The sequence below is a fragment of the Lepisma saccharinum genome, chromosome 17 (assembly GCF_977018435.1).
Source record: "Lepisma saccharinum chromosome 17, izLepSacc3.1, whole genome shotgun sequence".
Lineage (NCBI taxonomy): Eukaryota > Metazoa > Arthropoda > Insecta > Zygentoma > Lepismatidae > Lepisma > Lepisma saccharinum.
The window spans coordinates 23,361,525-23,382,541 of NC_139245.1; the positions used below are offsets into that span (position 1 = coordinate 23,361,525).

General features: G+C 34.7%; 1 protein-coding gene across 1 annotated transcript; it reads left to right on the top strand.

Moving 5' to 3' along the window:
* Positions 1-1,658: 1,658 nt before the first annotated feature.
* Positions 1,659-20,290, top strand: eIF6 (eukaryotic translation initiation factor 6). The gene is made up of 6 exons (XM_083138533.1): positions 1,659-1,850; positions 9,612-9,697; positions 10,385-10,560; positions 11,306-11,482; positions 19,015-19,196; positions 20,061-20,290. The coding sequence occupies exons 1-6, from the start codon at positions 1,744-1,746 to the stop codon at positions 20,068-20,070; spliced, it is 738 nt and encodes a 245-aa protein (XP_082994659.1). The 5' UTR covers positions 1,659-1,743; the 3' UTR covers positions 20,071-20,290.
* Positions 20,291-21,017: the final 727 nt, after the last annotated feature.

Below are 21,017 nucleotides of genomic sequence, written 5' to 3' on the forward strand. Positions count from 1 at the left end.
GAAAAAATTGCTCATTGTATGGAACTTATTTCAGCGTTTTCTGATAGCTAACAAATAAGTGGTTCGTTTTAAAAAAAAGTTTTTCCCAAATAACAATCACATGTTAGTAACGGGTGGGTCTAAACTTACAAGTGATGATAAAAAATTGCACTCTTAGTTTACTTGGCAACGTATTAATAACAAAAATGGCATGACACGAAGCGTACAAATTACTTAAATTACTTCCTTGTGACATCTGCTATCCAACAAGGTACAAATGTTGCTAACATTTACATTTGTGTAAAAGAAATAATACTTCATTCATCTTCATGTGAATGGAATCAATGAACAATACAATTAAATAACATTATACGTCTTGCTCAAAGTGAGCACCTCCGTTAAGAATGCAGGCACTCAGGTTTTTACGGACATTTGGTCTCTTAACTCGTGATGTGACGGTGTCGTTGATGTGTTGACCAGCTGTTGAGATCCTCTCCCTGAGCTCTTCTTGCGAATTTACCGGTGTCTTGTCATGTGGCTCCAAATGTAAAAGTCGCAAGGCTTCAAATCGAGGGATCGAGCCGGCCAGGGAATCGGTCCGCCTCGGCCAATCCATTTCTTTGGGTAATTTTCATCCAGCCACTGTCGCACGCCCAGGCAGAAGTATGGATGGGCGTAATCAACAATCATTTGATCGAGCAATTTTTCCTGCCCCAAATCTTAAATAGCATCACTTATGAACATTTTTTGCGGAACGGGATGGCAATGTTGTTGGAGGATGTGCCTCTAGATACAAGACGTGACATAATTTATCAGCATGATGACTGCCCAGCTCGATCCCCCGATCGATTTGACGCCTTGCGACTTTTACATTTGGAGCCACATGACAAGACACCGGTAAACTCGCAAGAAGAGCTCAGGGAGAGGATCTTAACAGCTGGTCAACACGTCAACGACACCATCACATCACGAGTTACGATATCAAATGTCCCTAAAAACCTGAGTGCCTGCATTCTTAACGGAGGTGCCCACTTTGAGCAAGACGTGTAATGTTCTTTAATTGTATTGTTCATTGATTCCATTCACATGAAGATGAATGAAGTATTATTTCTTGTACACAAATGTAAATGTTAGCAACATTTGTACCTTGTTGGATAGCAGATGTTACAAGGAAGTAATTTAAGTAATTTGTACGCTTCGTGTCATGCCATTTTTGTTATTAATACGTTGCCAAGTAAACTAAGAGTGCAATTTTTTATCATCACTTGTAAGTTTAGACCCACCCGTTACTTACATGTGATTGTTATTTGGGAAAAACTTTTTTTTAAAGCGAACCACTTATTTGTTAGCTATCAGAAAACGCTGAAATAAGTTCCATACAATGAGCAATTTTTTCTCAATTCATCTTTTTATGTGGAAAATTGTCATTTTTTTCAAAAACAATTGAAATTCGATTATCTCGAAAACTACTAATTTTCGGACGGGGTATCATATGGTCAAATTTATTGCAAATTGTCTCTACTTTAACCCCTTTCAGGGAATACATCTAATTGCCAGTCACCCTGTATATTATTTCATGATAAAGTGTTTGATTCAGTCTCTCCGTAAAATGTAACATTTTATGGGGTGGGACAATTCGTGCCATAGAACTCATACATCAACAGATTTGGTAATGTATATGTGCATTTTTGTCCCAGTGGGTAAACTCAGCACGTTGCCTGTTGCGTTATTTTCGTAGAAGAGAACTGAGGTTTCGGTTTTATCATGGCTGTACGAGTTCAGTTTGAAAACAACAACGAAATTGGAGTATTTGCTAAATTGACCAATACATACTGCCTGGTAGCTATTGGCGGATCAGAAAACTTTTATAGGTAAGTGATGTCGGTATAGTATTGAAATGTGATGTCTGAACACAGCAAGCCAAGCTGAAGTCTGGAGACAGTGCAAGTAATGTTGTAAAAATCTTATTTTCTTTTTGGGTAACAGTTTTATACATCGGAGACACATTTCTTCGCCTGTACACAAGAAACTGCGTACTGAAATGAGTTTCTCCAAGGTTTACAACGATCGTCGAGGTATTTCTTTCATCGTGGAATATATTTGACCGGGAAATCGTGTACTTTTCAAGAGAAATATTTCAACGACGCACAACCATTGCTTTCATTTGCTTGCCCTACGACAACCGGATGCTGTGTACGTTTGATGACATAAGCCCCTGTCAGTGTTTCAACCCCCCTTTTTTTTTAACTATGCTTGCCTAACGTAACCAAACCTAACCTTATCGGAAATGGTTCGTGGCGCTATCCGTGAATGGTTCGTGGGGCTATCCGTGAATGGTTCGTGGGGCTATCTGTGAATGGTTCGTGGGGCTACCCATCAGCTACCCGGGCTATACGTCAGCTACCTGTGCATAATGTATAATTTACACCGGTGACGAACACGATAGTAGGTATGTTTCAGTGAAGAAGGTTGAAACACTGCATACCCACAACATGAGTCAAGATGTGGCCGCCATATTGTGTGTTCCGGAAGCGAAGAAAGGAATAAAAAAAAAGCACTCAGAATGTGAAAAATTGCGTTTGTTTTCGTGTAAAAAGCATAATGGCACCTTGAACTATGTTCCGCAATACACGATTGGTAAGTACGGACCATGCGAAACACGAAATATGCAATTTTAGTGTCTCTCCGATCTATGAAACTGGTACCGTACTTTTTTTTCTGCATGCTATGAAGGGCTCAGTGGTCGCCCACCCTCAATTTCGAGCACATTTCAAAATATTTTCGTCCCAAATGAAGTTTCTTAAAAAAAGGGAGTTCCAAACAAGCGCGGAAGGTAATTTTTAGAGTCGACGTGCTACGAAACTTACATTTTTATAACATTAAAATTCCTTACCTACGTAACGTCAATACAGTTTTTCATGGCTTCCATCATTGATTCATGTCACAGGTGCACGACCCGCTATTCGTTCAGTGCCTTGGCTTGGGATAAAGAGGTAGTTTACCTTCTGAGGTTTAATTTTTTGGTGCCTTCCTAATGTTTCAGTGTGGAAAATGTGTTGGGCAGGTGGCTCCAGGCAGTTTCTAACATGCCTTCCAAATGGACTCTAGAGAAAGCCGGGGTAGGGGGTGGTAGGTTAATTACTCCAGGGGCAGAGCCTGGAATCGGGAGGAAATTTTTACAGCAATTTTCATGAAAATTAAGATTATTTGCGTGAAAAAAGCCAAATCCCACCTTCACGAATCCTCAGCAATGCAGAATATGTAAGTACCAATGTGAAAAATAAGACATTAACAAAAATGAGACGTTTCCCGGAGATTAAAACTGTAATATAATAAGTTCTTAGCAGTAAGTTCAGGAACATTGCCAATTAATAAAATAAGATAAGAGACACTATTATGGTATGATTCAGGTAATTATTTTGCTGGTGAAAATAGGCACATGTGCTGTTCTCAGCCGCTGGTGAAAATAGCCCTACATGCTATTCTTACCACGTGGTGAAAATAGTCACAGCCTTTCATTTTTATAATGCGAGCATGTACAACCAAAACTATAGCGTGACTTTAAATAACTAACTGGATCTTCCTATGGTGTGGTGGTAACGTTGCTTTTTAATCTAAGGCTACAGGTGGTGGCATATTGGTCCGGATTCCACTTTAAGTGGTAGATCCAGTCCCCGTCTAGCCCTTCTTTGTATGAAGCTGATTCAACTTATGAAGATAAATGTGATGAAAAAAGAAGAAAGTGAGACTAAATGTAGAGAAGACTATTCAGTTGATCTATCTCACTTTGATAAATGTCCTCAGCTAAATCTGAAGTCCTGACTGGCACTGCATTATACATATATACCTGTCAGAATTCAAACTAAGTGTTAGCACAATAGGAAGCTACGGTTCTATGATGAATAGGAAATTTCAGCTTATGTATGCTGTAGAATAGTGTTTATACTCAAAACAATTATAAATATTTTTATAATTATTATATTTGATAAAAAACTAGAAATAACAAAAGTTACAACAGAATCAAATTATGCATTTGTAAACAAGAACATTTATAACATATAAATGTTATTATCTCCTTTTGAGATAGATTAAGTCTTTGTTTTTATAATTTAGCATGCATCCATTCTACTACTGAGTATACTCAGTATGCCAATTTCTTCATCCAGGTTTTCTACAATCCTGATCTCCAAATGTAGAACATATGTGTGTCACTTTATGTAACTTTCCTCAAAGCATTCATTTGAGGAATTGTAGCATGTATAAGCTTCCTTGTTAAGGAAGATGAAATCAGATACCTATTAACTGCTTCAAATTCAACATGGCATATTTCATACATATGAGTGCCATTCCACAACTTCCCAATCTTTTAAAAGATTATATAATAATCAAAGTTCATTCAAGATTCATAAAAGGCTTCTATATAGCTTAAGCATCCAAGTTATTATAAAATTGCAAAGTTTAATGCTTTAAAAGCAACAATAATTGTACAAATATATATCCATCCCATATTGCTATATCTGTACTTATCTTTGTTCCATCTTGAGATCCATTTTAAAGTCACAGACAACTAGTATCAGAGCAACTAATTCAAGCAAGATTTTTTAGTATGTGTTATCTTCAATTGTTTTTGTTTTATATTTTTGTCAATAAGTGCTTAACAGCTTGAATGTTTGTGTAGTAAATGTACATATTTGCTCTGCTACAGCTATTTTACGATGTATATCACAATATACTTATCTAATGATTACAATTACCATTTTTTGAATGTTAATCCAAAATACCAAGAATGACATCATATTATAGGCTACATTGAACAATTTTAAAGAGTTGACCTTTGTATATAAACCTTGATGCCAATGCAAATGTACACAATTTCAATAACTTTAATTATAAATTTGAATGTAACTTATCTTGCTTGTCTGATTGAAGATATTTTTTTTCATATTGTCAGTCAAAAATAACTGTTATGAATACGAATTCAAAATATTGCACAATTTGATAATTTTGTCATGATATACAAATTGGCTTTTTTAAACATCATATTTAATAAAATTAGTTTAAATAGTAATTTCAGACATTTAATTGCAATTGCATTATATGAATAAATTTTTAAGCAATCATATGACTAAATTATTATAACTATTACACAAATGTGGAACTCTGAACTTAGCATAACCATTTTCAAATGTTGTTATGACAATGTATTAATTTTATTGTCATAAACAGAACCCCTAATTTTCCACCCTGTTCTCCTTGCTTTCTACCATCCGTCAAGAAACAACATGACCAAATTATATATTTACGGTTTTAACGGAGAAACCAATGGCATTATTTTTTAAATACCATAAATTTTACTCTTAACACATTCGGGTCTGGCCTCACAATACAGCATTGTTACCTCTGGTCTGCGGTTTTTCGTTGTTTTTCAAAAAATCATAGAATTTTTTTTTTAAATTTGTTTTTATTTATAACATTTTTCTTAAATCTACAAAACTTCCTCTTTTCAATGAACAAAAATTTGTTAAATTTTGTTTTCATTTTCAGACGTTTTTTAATATTTTTTCATCAATGTTTTGTGAAGAAGAAAAAAGTACAACATTGTAACAAATGTTAATATAGAGATATTTTAAGTTCGTAATCTGGAAATTTCAATAATTAACTACATAAACTATCAATACATCTTTTGAATCTTGCATAAGAATACTTCTAATGTGCACATAACAAAAAATAATTGCAAATTACAAGTAATTATCTTTTGTATGAAAAAGTGGCTGCAGGACAGGAACAGACGATGTATCAGTTGGTTCTGCGTCATCTGTAAAAATTAAACAAATAAATAAATAAACTAAATAAATAAAATAAATTTTCATTTTACATACACTATACAAAATAATAAATGGAAAAACTAAAAATACATCAGTGCATGTAGGAGAATCAAGCAAGAGGCAAGATGAATAGACCCAAAAAAATTACCTCTTCTCACTTCATTCAAAAAATACTAGAGTTTGCAACACTGTTTATATTGTCGACAATAATTATTACAAATATAACCTACCTTCCAAATCTTCAAATTCATCTGCATCATCAAAATCGTTGCTAACTTCAAACTCTGAGGGAAAATCCTCTATGCAGTCTGGATCTAACGACGCCATTCTAAACAATGCACAGTACATCAACCCGACAACAAACAGTCACAGGTGCCAGATAAAAATAGCACATGAGTCACCTAGCGGTCGGAATTTCAACAGAGGGGCTTGAATGAACATGCGCATGAGACGAAGTACGAGCATAGCCCGTCGTTCAATTGGCAAAGCGATTGCATACCGCAGGACGGGCTATGCCCGTCATTCGTCCACATTGAGTTTAAGTGCACTGCGGGCTATGCCCGTCGTGAGACCCCAATGTGTTAAAGAACACATTTGATGTAGGCATGTATTTATTTAATACCTACATAATGTTGTCAAAATAACCTTAATCTCTTAGATTAAACGTAAAGTTTTCCGTGCATATAACACTGTGCCATGAAGGCACATTTAGGAGATGTGGGTGTAGAGCCCCTCGATTTCATCCATTTTGGAGGTGATGTGATCAGCACCATGCTCTGGCCACCTTTACCTCCCAGAATTGCCTCAAGGTCAGGAGGTTGCAAACTTTCGTGCCCCTTTTTCAAAACATATTTTCAAACGATAACACTATTAACATCTGCAGTGCCACATTAATTAATGCTGTCATATTGAGTGCTGAATGTTTGATATTGAAGTGAGACCACTGTCGCATTTACTTTCCTACACTGGCAGCAAGTCTCCACAAAGGTCACCGACTGTTTGTCTTTCATCAGCATTGTTAAAAATTGTTCCTACTTTTGTTTATTCAGGAAAATTATTTTATGCGAGTTGTATCGTGGCGGGTAGTTTTTAATTAGTACCTGCTTCTATGTAATATGTCTGGTGAACGAAAAGACCCAGAGCTCATGAAGAAGTGTTACAGTTCGTTCCTTGTCGAGGTTGGTGCAGGGCGGCAGGGGCAATTTTAAGGATGAAGTTGCTGTGAAGTTCGCATTTCCTCTTGACATCACAGCATCTGAGACAGATGGAAGGTAGGCTAAAAAAAAAAAAAAAAAAAAGATACGAGATGCAGACAGTGAGACTCAATATCGAGACCTATTACCTAAAGTGAAATAAGTACAAGACAGTGGAGTTAACCAATTCAGTTAATCCATATCACTAATGAACTTTGTAAATGCCCTCGGCTAAATCTGAAGTCCTGACTGGTAGATCATTATACATATATACCTGTCAGAATTCAAAATAAAGTGTTAGCACAGTAGGAAGCTATGGTTCTATGATGAAAAGGAAATACCAACTTACATGTAACTAAGAAACAACATTTATATTTATGCTGAAACAATTATAAATATTTTTATGCAAAATATATTGATAAAAGACAAGAAAAAAACAAAAGTTACAAGACCATTTATACCATAGCCTATAAATGTAATTTAAATAAAGAAAATATTTTTTCGTTAATCCCTTTTGAGATTAAGTAAGGCTTTTTATTATATATTAACATGCATCAGTTCTAAATCTGACTATACTCAATATGTCACTTTCTTCATCCAGGTTTTCTACAATCCTGATCTTCAGTTTTCAAAACTCAACATTTAGTTAATTCACATCCAAAATACAGAATATATGTGTGTCACTGTATATAACTTTCCTGCATCCATTTGAGGTATTGTAGCATTTGTAAGCTTGCTTGTTAATGGAGATGAAAGCAGATACCTATTAACTGCTTCAAATTCAACATGGCATATTTTATACATATGAGTGACATTCCACAACTTTCCACTCTTTTGAAAGATTATACCATAATCAAAGTTCTTTCAAAATCCAGAAAAGGGCTATATATAGCTTAAGCTTCCAATTTATCATTAAATTGCAAAGTCTAATGCTTTAAAAGCAACAATAATTGTACAAATATAATTCCATCACATATTGCACCATTTGTACTTATCCTTTTTCCATCTTGAGATTTTTCAAAAGTCACAGACAACTAGTATCAGAGCAACTCGTTCAAGGAATATTTTTTAGCATGAGATCTCAAATCAAAATTTCCATATATTCAACACTACCTGTTGAATTTCGGGTGTTTTACATTTCAAGAACCTGTAGTCAATCTTACATCCCCCACGTTCCCTTTCGCGGCAGCTACACCTCGGATCATTTACAGACGACGAGACTGAACAAAATAATCAATAGTGTCAACATAAGCACACTCTTTCGTCGAATCGCAGACTCTTGTAAAGAACTGTATTGGGTCATCAACAGCCTGGCCATTCTTGAACCAGCCTGGGTACTAACGGACATGTAAACTCTCTCCTCTATGCAGGGCGTAAGTGGCCAGATATTTCTTACCATTAGGCTGGGCAGATCGCGGACGGGCAATGGATCAAGTTTGCAGATCTCTAATGTAAGGTATCTTTTACATAGTTTTTTGTTGATAAATTGCACTTTTCGGAACTCCAAATAGTTGTAATTATTTTCAGCAAGGTTCACATTTTCATTTCTACAGTTCTGAAATACACCGTGTCCATAAATATACTGTCATACTTTAAAGTGGTATTACGTTGCTTTGGATAATCATATTTAAATGAAATTGGTGACATTTCAAAGAAAAACTCAAATATTTGTATGCATGTCAACAATGGACAACAATGAACGAGATTAAACATAGAAACTGAAATAAATTCACTCCTGACAACAATGTGCAATGTGGGTTCATTGTTGGATATTTAGCAGGCAGGAAGGTTACATGTGAATGTTTTCCTTTAAAATTGTGTTGTTATTACAGAAAATTTAAGAATGTAGTTGGTGTGATTTGGAATATCATTACACGCAGTGTTTGGTGAACGTGTTTTATCATTCCATGCAGAGTTTGGTGAAGGTTCAGCATGCGGATTGAAGTGGTTATTGACGGTCTGTGACTTTTTTTATGGGGTTACATAAAAGATTGTGTCTATGTACCCCCATTGCCTCAAAACCTGCAAGAACTGCAAATTCCCATCACTTCTGCAATCCAGTCCATCCCTGTGGATATGTTGGAGTGTGTGTGGCATGAATGGGAATATCGCCTTGATGTCTGCAGGGCTACTCGTGGGGACCACATTCAATGTCTATGAGTTGTAAAATAAAATATTTGAGTTTTTCTTTCAAATGTCACCAATTTCATTTAAATACGATTATCCAAAGCGACGTAATACCACTTTAAAGTCTGACAGTATATTTATGGACACACTGTACTTTGTCTATCTCCTGTGAAACTTGGAAAAAATCATTAAACATTTGGAACTGTTAACCGAAAAATTGAAAATAGTAATACTATACTGTACAATGCTTTTCATTAGTAAGTAATGGGTTTTGATTCCAAGAATATTACATAAATGCAAATTTCTGTTGCTTTTTCTTTTTCAAAAAAACTTTTTAATAATGCTATCAACTTTATCAGTCAAAATGATTTATTCTAATTATTCCCATCTGTTTTTGATACCAGTAAGAATAACCTTTTTTCTTCCTTTCTGTTGTGCTTGGGAATATGGAATATGTGATTTTATTGTTATTTTTTATTGCCTACAGTGTGTTTGAAGCGGAATTAGGAGAGACAGTTCCAGTTATCCATGCTTCATTGGCAGGATGTAGAATCATTGGAAGGATGAGTGTTGGTAGGTAAACATTTGAATGTGTAACACTATTTCAGACTATTTTCAAATTAAATTTGCACTGTTACAAACTTATAAGAGCACTAAATTATGGAAGTTTTGTATTCACTTTGGTGTATTGTTGGGACCATAGTGACTTGTCAGAAAGTCCCTCCCCCTAATGTTTTTTTTTTGTTCATTTGAAAAGGGAATGTTTGAAAATTCCCCACATCCATATGGAGAGAGTTGATAGTGCAAAAAAGGTTCCATGTATTAAGTTTATAAGTTTGGCCTTCAAACTTAAAGTTCTTTGTTTAAAGGCTTTTCATGAAACTGAATATGCATATGCTGCAAACCTCAATTTCTTACTTAATTTTTAAATTAGTTGAATTATGAAAATTTCAGATCAAGTTTAAATCCAGACTTCTTAGGATATTTAACACTTTCATTCCCTATAAAACTTTTCCAGGAATAAGTGGATTACAAACATAAAGAATATTTTTGTCTGTGTATAGAGTATCCACAGTCTTAAGAATTATAACAATATTTACCAAAAATATTACTCTTCGTTTTATGCTACCATGATAAGATTATAAAGAAAAATTTATTCGGTAAAGGTACTGGCAAATTGAGCCACTTCTGAAAGTGTTTTTTTTTTTCATACATGATTCTCTTCTCCATGTTTTGTCATTAATGCGTTCATGTTAACAGGGAACAGACATGGATTGTTGGTGCCTAACACAACAACTGACCAGGAGTTGCAGCACTTGAGAAACTCGCTCCCAGACTCAGCACAAGTCCAGAGGGTGGAAGAGAGGCTGTCTGCATTAGGCAATGTCATTTCATGCAATGATTATGTTGCTCTCGTTCATCCAGACCTTGACAGAGTAAGAACCTTTAGTGATTTTTGCTCTGTATGAATTTCCTTCTAATAAGTGCCTGAAGATGCTGTGTAAAGCAAAATATTTGAGTTGTGTCCATCATAGTTGTTTCTGTTGAATACAAGGCCATGATATTTTCCATAATGCTTATCACGATTATCATTACAATCAATTTGTAATTGTAATATTACTATTTAATTTCTCAGCTGAACTCCACTTTACATCTTGCAGAAATAAACAGAAAAAGCAATTTCAAAATGCTTTGGTATCCGCAACATTTAAGACATTTTTCTAATATCTTCAAAAAAACTGGATAATAAATTTCATGTGCTTTCCTTTAATTTGACATTAAAATGAAAAGAAATATTGCATTCCAGTGATTCACAACATTCGACTATAATTTTTTACGACTGCAATTTTATCTATTATAAACTAAATGTGATTGAAGAACCAGATTAAGCAATGAAGCAACATCATCTTTAATAGTAAATATGCTACATGTAATTTATCAAATTCTGTGTGTGCTGGAAAAACCAGCAGAGAAAGTAAATTCTTGAAATGATATTGTGCATGTAGGTAAATATATGTAATATCCCTCACCTTTTTGATATATTATGCAACAATAAATTTAAAAGAACTGGAAGAGGAAGTAAAGAAATAAGCAATATCATGCAAAGTACGATTCAAAATTTCCAATTTTATTTTAAAGTTCAATGATATACTGCATTTAAAATGGAGCATTTTTTTTTAGGAGACTGAGGAAATATTATCTGACACCCTGAATGTGGAGGTTTTTAGGCAGACAGTGGCTGCAAATGTACTTGTAGGGTCATATTCCATTTTGTCCAACCAGGGAGGTATTGTTCATCCACAGACATCAATACAGGATCAAGATGAACTGTCTTCACTGTTGCAAGTACCTCTTGTTGTAAGTAAGATTTTTTTATTATCTGTTTTATTAAACTTGAAATTGAAGTAAATTCCAAGTGTACAATTTCACAAAATAATCTTTTGCTATGATGAATGTGCATTCTGCAAAAATTGTGATTGATCTTTATATTTTTTTAATTATTGTATGTAATTAGAGAATACCACCATACATCCTCTCAAGGAAGCTAACCTTGAACCTTTTTTTTACTAGGCATTTTTTTTACTAGGCGGTGTTAATCTTTTATTTTTTTACTTCACATTTCTGCCAGTTTTGGCTATTCATGAAGATGAGGATGTTGATGATATGATAAAATTGATTAAGAGACACTCACAAAGAACATCCATGTCCAGGCTGAGATTAGAACCCAGGTTCTCTGGTTTCATAGAGTGATAAAATTTATCATTCAAAAAATATACTTGGATACTAGAGAACACAATACACATACAAGCATGAGCTTATAATTGTTACTTCTCATTGTAAACTACAACATATTTTTGTCAAAAATTGTTTTCTATCAAAATAATTTCTTTGGTAGCTAGAATCCATGAATTAAAATAAAAGTAACATTTCTAGGGCACCATAGTTGGAATGAAGCATGTTAATGAAGACCCTTACCTACCGTCTCTCACAGTGTTCTGAATTTCTCTTTTAGCTTATTTCTCACACCCCTCCACAAATGAACACTTTTCAGTTGAGGTGATGGCTACAGGATGTCAAGGTCTTGCCTTTGTCCGTCGAAATCTTATTGAATTATATTTTGAGTGAACTATCTGACAGACATACGATAGTAGTTTTTTTTAACGTTCTTCTTCTAATGGCTCATTACTCATTTTTAATTTCAGCAAAAGATTACATATAACTTTGAACTCCTGCTTTTCTGACAAGATAAAATATAGACATTTTAAGAATTTGGAATTTACCCCCTCTCCTTCCCCAACATAAAGAAGACACTGTTACAATTTTTGGCCCATTTTCTTCCTTGTTGCATAAATTAACTTATGTTTCTTTAACTATAAAATAATAAATGAAAGCTTCTTTAAAATAGTCTTCTGTAACCATGTCAAGTAATGTGAAACACATCAGAAATTGAGAATAGTAAAACAGGTAATTTACAGCAATCTGACAGACCCCTCCATACTAATTGTGTGATTATTGACATTCATAGTACTCGTGGGTTAATAGTAAATAAATATAAAATTTTTCTAAAAAAAAAACTAAAGATAGTTTTTATCAAAATCAAATATAAAATGTTATTTTGGTGTTAAAATCCAAAATTGGTTGGATTTTAACCAAACCAAAAAGGTTCTCTACCTTCATTGGTGTCTTGTAGAATTTTGTGCAGAAAATTTACATGGAGATGAATGATGACATGATGAAACTGATGAATAGACATTCACAAATATCCATGCCCAGGCCAGGATTCGAACCCGGGAGCCCTGTATATGTATGAATAGATAACAGTTTCTCTGCATAACTTCTATCAGTTCCTGCCAACATAAGCACTCCGACAATACTTAACAATTTGAATTACACTAATTAGTGTCCAGTGCTCGGAGGGCCAGTGCCTGCCAAGCCTATTTTTAAATTTAACATTTCACGTTTGTCAAAAACAATGTATTCAACATTCTGTATTTATTGAATACAAAACCAGAAAAGAAATGTAAATCTACTTACTCACTATTTTGGTGCGTTTTGGCCTGGTTTCTCCACACGTTCTCGTCCCTTGCAATACTACTGCATAGTGTCCTGCATGCACCTGGAACAATAACATTTTGTTTTTCTTGAAAAAAATACTCAATACATGTTAATACTTTACGAACAAAATGAAACCTAAATTATTTAGGGACACTTCACAAGAGTGGAAACTATTGAAAAGGTAAAAAATTACAGTCCTGACACAACAGTACACAAAAGTGACTTGGTATGAAAAAGAAGAAGAAAGAAAACATTGCACATAAATTATCATATTCAAATTTTTTAGCAGTTACAACACTTCAGTGTCCTAAAATGTCTCTATAACAGAGTTACTTTGTACAGTCATGGACACTTCTGGGTTGTAACTCTTCCATTGAAATTTAATGGAATTGTTATAACCCAGAAGTGTCCGTGACTGTATATACAATATACCATACAATTATACCATAAATAGGTTAGGATGAATAAAATTTTATTTCAATGAAACTGAAATATCTGTCATTTCGGTAGGAAGTTCCTGCAAAAACGTAATAACGAAAACTAAAAGAGCTTACAAATTGCAGTGAAGAACAAAAAAAATCTGACTTTACAGACCAGCTTTGCAAAAAATTGACAAAGATCAAAAACATTTTTTTTACCATTTTCCATTTGCATACAATAAAGTGCATGACATGGAATCAACTTGAGTTAAATTTGAAAATATGGTTTTCATAGTAAATCTGGATAATTCTTGTGATCATGAAGGCTACTGTCATTGCAAAAGGTTGCACAGATATTAGAAAGCCAAAATGTTTCATGTATCACCAGAAATGTAAGGTTAAAGCGAAGGACAAAAATTATTATACTCACAGGAAAAAGGCTGACTAATTTCATTTCCAGTGGAAGGCTATCTGTCACCTGCAAAAGAATCAAGAATTAGTTAGTACAGATTAAATATAATGAGGTACAGTTACTCTTATATTACTAAACAGTGACAGTTAGAAAAACTTTGGTGGTGACTGTTATCTTGTAATCATGGAATCTAGACTTAGATTCCCGATGGAGGTAGCCGACATTGCAGTGTGATTCACATCAAACAATTATTTTTGAAGCTCAATATTTGTCCGTTCCTCATTTCAATACTGGCATTAAATCTATCAAGATAAAAATTAGGCCTCTGTACACAACTTTAATGTTAAGACAAAATATAGAAAAAACAGACATGTCACTAAATTTATGTTGTGTAAAGCATAAAAATGGGTCTATTAAAATAATAATAGACATAATTTTCGAGAGTGGACATTTGGTCACCAGCTCCTTTTATACATACATTCCTCACCCTTCTATAACATTTGAATTTTTTCCTCACATAAAATTTGATTGGTTTGAAAAAAATATATGAAGTTTCTGGTGCATGGAAATAATGGGGGTTAAAAGGAATTCTGAAATAGGCCTAGTAAGTTTTTCTCACAACGAACTTGTAAAATAATTTGGCAACGGTTCCAAATGTTTAACGATGTTCCCAAATTTTATCGAAGTAGTAAGAAGTGCCTTAGAAAACTGGACATGGTAAATGTTTACTATCCTTCGGACACCTATAACTTCTGAGTTTCGTCAATTTTTGACATTTGTACTTACCTATCTGCTTCGCGGATCATTTTTTAACGTGTATTCACGTTTTTTTGATCATTTTTTTTTTTAAAAAAAGTGTTTTTGTAACTGAAGAACGTACGTTTCCGCAAATGGTTTGTGGGGCTATGCAAGAATGGTGTGTGGGGCTACGCATATTTTTTTCGAAACCAATTTTTAACTATTGTAACCTATTGTGACCCTACCTAACCTAACCTTGCCGGAAATGGTTTGTGGGGCTATGTACGAATGGTTCGTGGGGCTATGCGCCAATGGTTGAATTTCCGCTATGAAACATTCCCACATCACACAAAACACCTTCCAGATGTTAGACAATACTACAGGAACTTATTACGGTAAGTAGTTTCTTCTGTAGAAATGAAGAAATCTGTCTGAAGGATAGTAAACTAGTACCAAAAAAAAAAATACCTGTGTACATTCATTCATTCGGAGTTAAACAATCAGAATTTGGGCCAATACTTTTAGTAAATGTTTGTTATATCGGAGACATTAAAATCGGATATTTTGTGTTTTCGGATGGTTCGTACTTACCAATTGTGTATTTCGGAACATAGTTGAAGGTGGCGTTATGCCTTTTACACGAAAATAACTTCGATTTTTCACATTAGGAGTAATTCTTTTGGTTCCTTTCTTCTGTTGCGGAACATATAATATGGCGCACACAGCTGTGGATCATCGTGCTTGTGTTTTGTTGATTTGGAGTGGGTATGCAGTGTTTCCACCTTCTTAACCGAAAAATACCTGCTTTCGTGTCATCACAAACCATTGACGGATAGCCCCAAAAACCATTCACGATAGCCCACGAACCATTGACGGATAGCCCCAAAAACCATTCACGATAGCCCCAAAAAACATTCCTGATAGCCACACGAACCATTGACGGATAGCCCCAAAAACCATTCACGATAGCCCCATAGACCATTTCCGGGAAGGTTAGGTTAGGTAAGCATAGTTAAAAAAAAACATTTTCTCGTAAAAAGGCACGTTTGGAAACACTGGCGAGACCGCATGACTTCCGACGCTCGCGCCATCTGCAGGTACATAATGAAAACAATGGCATGATGTTGTCGCTTTGCACAAAATGCAAGTTTATTATATCAAAAGTGCTTATTTCTTGTTGTGCAGCATTCTACGGTGAGAAAATACCTCCATGAACTTTCAAAATTCTACAGAAACAGACATTTACCATACTTTTAATGACAACAATACTTACCATCATTAATCTCGAATGAAATCACTTTATATATCATAAACACTGTTGAAATTTAAAGTCTCAGATTTTACCTGTATGATCTAAGCCATGCGTATAAATCCTGCCGATTTTTTGTTTTTAAGAGCTATCTAATCTAACTACTTGACTTAACAACAAAAGCCATACAAGAACATCGCCCGCTAAATAAAGACATTATTATTTTTATTATCATCATTTCTGTTATTTTCCCAGACACTGTTAAGAGTATTGTGAAAATATATACGGTATTGTTTCGTATCTCACATAGGTGTGCGTTTTTACTGAATTGTTTTTAACCAGTTTTAATTATTACTTATGAATTGTATAATTATTTACTTGCCTTAGTGATGCCACTGAATTCTTCTCTTTCTCGTTTAATCGGCTTGATAAACGACACGAAGATTTTTGTTTGAAATACTTGTGATCATGTCGCCATCACAAAACAGGAGAAAAAAGAAACTGTACGCGTACTTTTGCATTCATCTTTCAATAATGAGCAATTCTGCATGACAAATACATTCTTGTTTCAGTAATGACCAATTTTACATGACAAATAAATCTTTAGCATATTGTTGAGTAATCAAAGGGTTCCGGGTTTCATTCCCGGGGAGACACATAGTGGTTCGGATCCAACTTTAAACTGTAGGCCAAGTCCCTATTAGCCTTACTGTGCATAAAGTGGACTTAAAACACCAGCTCAATCAATCAATCAAATATATTTTTGTAGAAGCGGATTAAGTTTTGCTAAAAATGGGAAAATATATCTAAATATCACTTAAAACGTGCACTTAAAAAGTCACTTATAATTTACACAAATTTACAGAACCTTGCAAATACCGTTTTTAGTATGAGTGTACAGGATGAAAAGAAAACTGGGAGGGGCATTAAGAGCTCATAATGTGGGACAAAAAGTTGTAAAAATGGGATATAACTGCCCCTTTGCCCCTACTAATCGCTGCCACTGCTTAATAATAAAAATTGTGCAGCAACCAAATCAAAATGCACCATCTGATTGATTAATTTAGTTTATTTTACTTCGCGTTTTGTGCCTCTTGGCTAATTTGCGAAGATGGGGATGAGTGATGAAATGACGAAATTTATGAATGGACATTCACAAACAACCAAGCCCGAGCGGGATTCGAACCCGGGACCCTTGGCTTCGCGGCACGATGTGCTAACCACTTGGCCACATGGTCCGGCAAAAATGCACCATCTGGGCTGGATACTAACGGTGAATTGCATTGCAGCATTGCCGCAAGTGTGACAGACCAATGAAAAGCAAATTGACATGTGCTTACTTGCTGCAAAATTATGTGGACTTAAACTGCAAACTCATGCTTCTTGCACCTTTAGATTTAACTTGCATCCAACTTGAAGTGTCAGGCAAGTCTTGCAAGAGAAAATCGAATATAGTGTATACTTACAGTACTTACCTGCTATCTGGGTAGGAGGTAACGTATAAATTTCACCTCCTCTAAGAGCTATATCAATATGCAAAAACAAAAAAACCTATTTCATTTCTCTACAACAATTAGTTCTTTCAAGAAAATTTCTTTGCTACATTTTGGCATTTTGTATTATTGTAATCAGTTGTTCAATTGATTATCATGTTGCAATTAATAATTATATAATCATAATATAATATAATGTATATATGTAATATAATTATAATATAATTATATAATTATAATCAGTGTTTTTGTAGTATTTAAACTTCTTTAATTGCTCGACATTTCAATGTACTCAAGAGCTAATACTGTTGCCAATTATCTTTTGTAACTGACATTAGATTTCATCGTATTCCTAGCTGTGGAGAAAAATGTATGTGCAGTACATCAAAGTGTTGAGCAATCTAGGAAGTTGTTATTTACCCTGGAAGGCTAACCTCCTCTGGGAGAATGTGAAAGCTAATCGTTCCTAAAATTTATAACCTTTGGTTTCATTTAAGACAGTAGAGCTAAGAAAAATAAAAGGAAAATGATTTAGCTTAAATTCTGTATTTTCGATTAAATCACTTTGTACTAACATAATACGAAATGTTCTGTATTAGGTTTATAGAAGAATGCTTGTAAGATTAAAAGAAGTATACATGTGATCCTTTTGAATCACAAGTTTTGTATACTAAACAATTTAAAATTGCCTATTTGTTGTTAGTTTTGTGAAAAATTGTACATTTTTGAAGATATATGAACTTGTACCACTTATCTTCATAAAGTGTCAAAATATGGTAGTGTGAACTGTCACTGTTCTTGTACTCCATACAAGAGAGTGTAGGGTGTTTGTTCCCCACAAAACAGGATGTCTACAAAAACCAATAACGTTGGTGCATTAAACCACCACCCACGTCATAGGGTTAGTACCTCTGCCTACCATATTTTGACACTTTGCTAGGCATGCAATACCATGGACAAGAAAGCAATATTAGAAAAAGTTACAAAGAATATTGTGCAAATGGTCACTGAAATGAATAATAATAATAAATTAACATAATAAATACAGATCTATCAGATAAGTGAGTACCTTATTTCAGTAATTTAATTTGCTACTGCATATTTTTTTTCCCCCAAGGCATGAATAAGTAACTTAAAAATCACACAACACACAGGCAGAATGATGTGCATAAAATTACATTAGCAGGAGAAGTATCATTCACAGGCATAAGAATCTCTGCAAACAGCATTCCACCTGTAGATTGTGGGTGAAAGCATTGAGGCCAATTTGTGATATTGATACATCGTTATGGACAGAGGCAGACAAAATTAATTCAGGTGTCAGTCCCTTTTTCTCAGGAATCAACTTTCTTTTTGAGCAATTACGGGCTAATCTGAATTTCAAAATTCAGGTGGTGCCAGATGAAAATTGTCAGGCACCATGGTGAGATTTTGGTTAATATATACCTTCCCCCTTGACATTTTCATATGTCTAGTATCACTTGTACTGTAGATGAAACTAACATCTGAATTGCTTCTTACAGGCAGGGACCGTGAATCGTGGCTCAGAGGTTATAGGAGGTGGGATGGTTGTGAATGACTGGAGTGCTTTCTGTGGCATGGACACTACATCCACCGAGATTTCTGTGATTGAGAGCATCTTTAAGCTGAATGAAGCTCAACCATCGACCATTGCTACCAAGATGCGAGCATCTCTTATTGATAGGTAAGAATAATAATTGTAACCCTAATATCACAGGTCTACATTGAATGTTGATAGCTTTTACAAAATACCTCCTTCAAATCAAGCAAAATGGGCAATGAGATGCTTCTGCCAGTATGTGCACCACTTATCCTACAGGTCATTTTTAGTGACCTGGATGTCTTGATCTCTTCTGTAGAGGCAAACTTGTGCCCTCTTTTTTGTTTAAGCTTGGGAATCAGTAGTAATTAGCTAGTCAGGTCTGGTGAGTATGGAGGCTGATGAAGGACAGGCATCTTGAGATTGGTCATTAAGACATTGAAGAATGGAATCACACGTCTAGTCTTGCCCAGTTTAAGCAAAATGTAATGTTCACCTGCTGCTCTTGCTTGTCCCAGCGTGACAGTACAACCTAACAATCATTCATACAATCCCACAATATGTCTTACGCTCCGCACTGTGTACTGTGTTCTTTGCCACACATCAGTCATTATCTCTGCATAGCTACGTGACTGAGTTGCTGACTAGAAGGCAGCGGCAAGCAAAGTTTGGTTTATTTTTGACTAAACATGGTTAAATATAATAACCAGTATTTACAGTAATTCCTAGGCATAAACTCAGTATTCTGATAATTTTACAATTGAAACTATGTTTAATGTTAACACAAAGTATTCACATACAACTTAACGAAGTTTAAGAATGCTTCCAGTGAACTTACGAACTAAAGTGCACAGTCATTTGTTTTCTCCTTTTCTCTTCTCTTGTGCCTGTGACTGCAGCGCCACACAGACATTCTTATCTTGGTCAAGCTGCACTATTTTATCAAGGAAATGTGTCATGCATGTTGCCTAATACAAAAATATAATGTTCTTTTTTCTGCTTTTTCAGTTTATCATGAGTACATGGTCCACAACTGTCAGACTCTTGGTACAGTCCATGGAGTATGGAGAGATTCACGGGCAGTGCTTAAGCACAAATATAAACTAAAGTGGACAAACATTGTGAAACACCTGATGTCCTATGAAATATAGAGAGATGTCATGAGTGTCATTGACATTTATTGTGTACAGGAAGGGACCTCATTAATGTGTTCAAATAAATGGCTGATTAAATGTTAACCTGCTTTTATTTTGGGTGCTGTGCGCAGACAAGGTGTAGAAAGATGAAAAGTGAACATAGGAGCCACACTTCAGTTGGCATTATACTGAAATTAATTGAGTTTTGTACATCTTGTGATATCTATCCTTTCTTTTACAAAAAATTTGGACAAGAGTTGAAGTTTCAATTGTACAAATTATGAATTCTATTAAAAATTGTGGACAGGGTGACAAGTTAATTGTAAAAACTGCAACAAAAAAGGTACCATATAATGCAACACAAATTTGGCTGAAAATTATATTAATGGGATATAGTTTTCTGTTACATCTGTATGTGCAATATTTTAAAGAAATTGATTATGCTATGTGACTTGTTATAAAGTTTACTTTTTATCAGAGTCATCAAAGTAAAAACATGAGAAAGCTGTAGTTAATTGTAGGTAGAACGTTTTTCTTAAAAAATCCCCCCTCTTTCTTGAGAGATGGTTCACTGTAACTCCGAATGAAAGGTGCCTGAGGCATGTGCATTAACATTGAATGACAGCTACAATGAGTAACGGCAGATTTGGTTTCAGACCTAGCATGGTATTACAGTTTTCTGGGAATATGTGTTTCAATTTGATACACTCATTAACTCTTAACTGCAGAGGCCGATTTTTCCTGTGTAGGTGCCAATGTCGAGCTTGTTTTCAGTGGAAATTTTAAAATTACGGAGGATTTTACATAAAAATTTTAAACCTTGGAAACT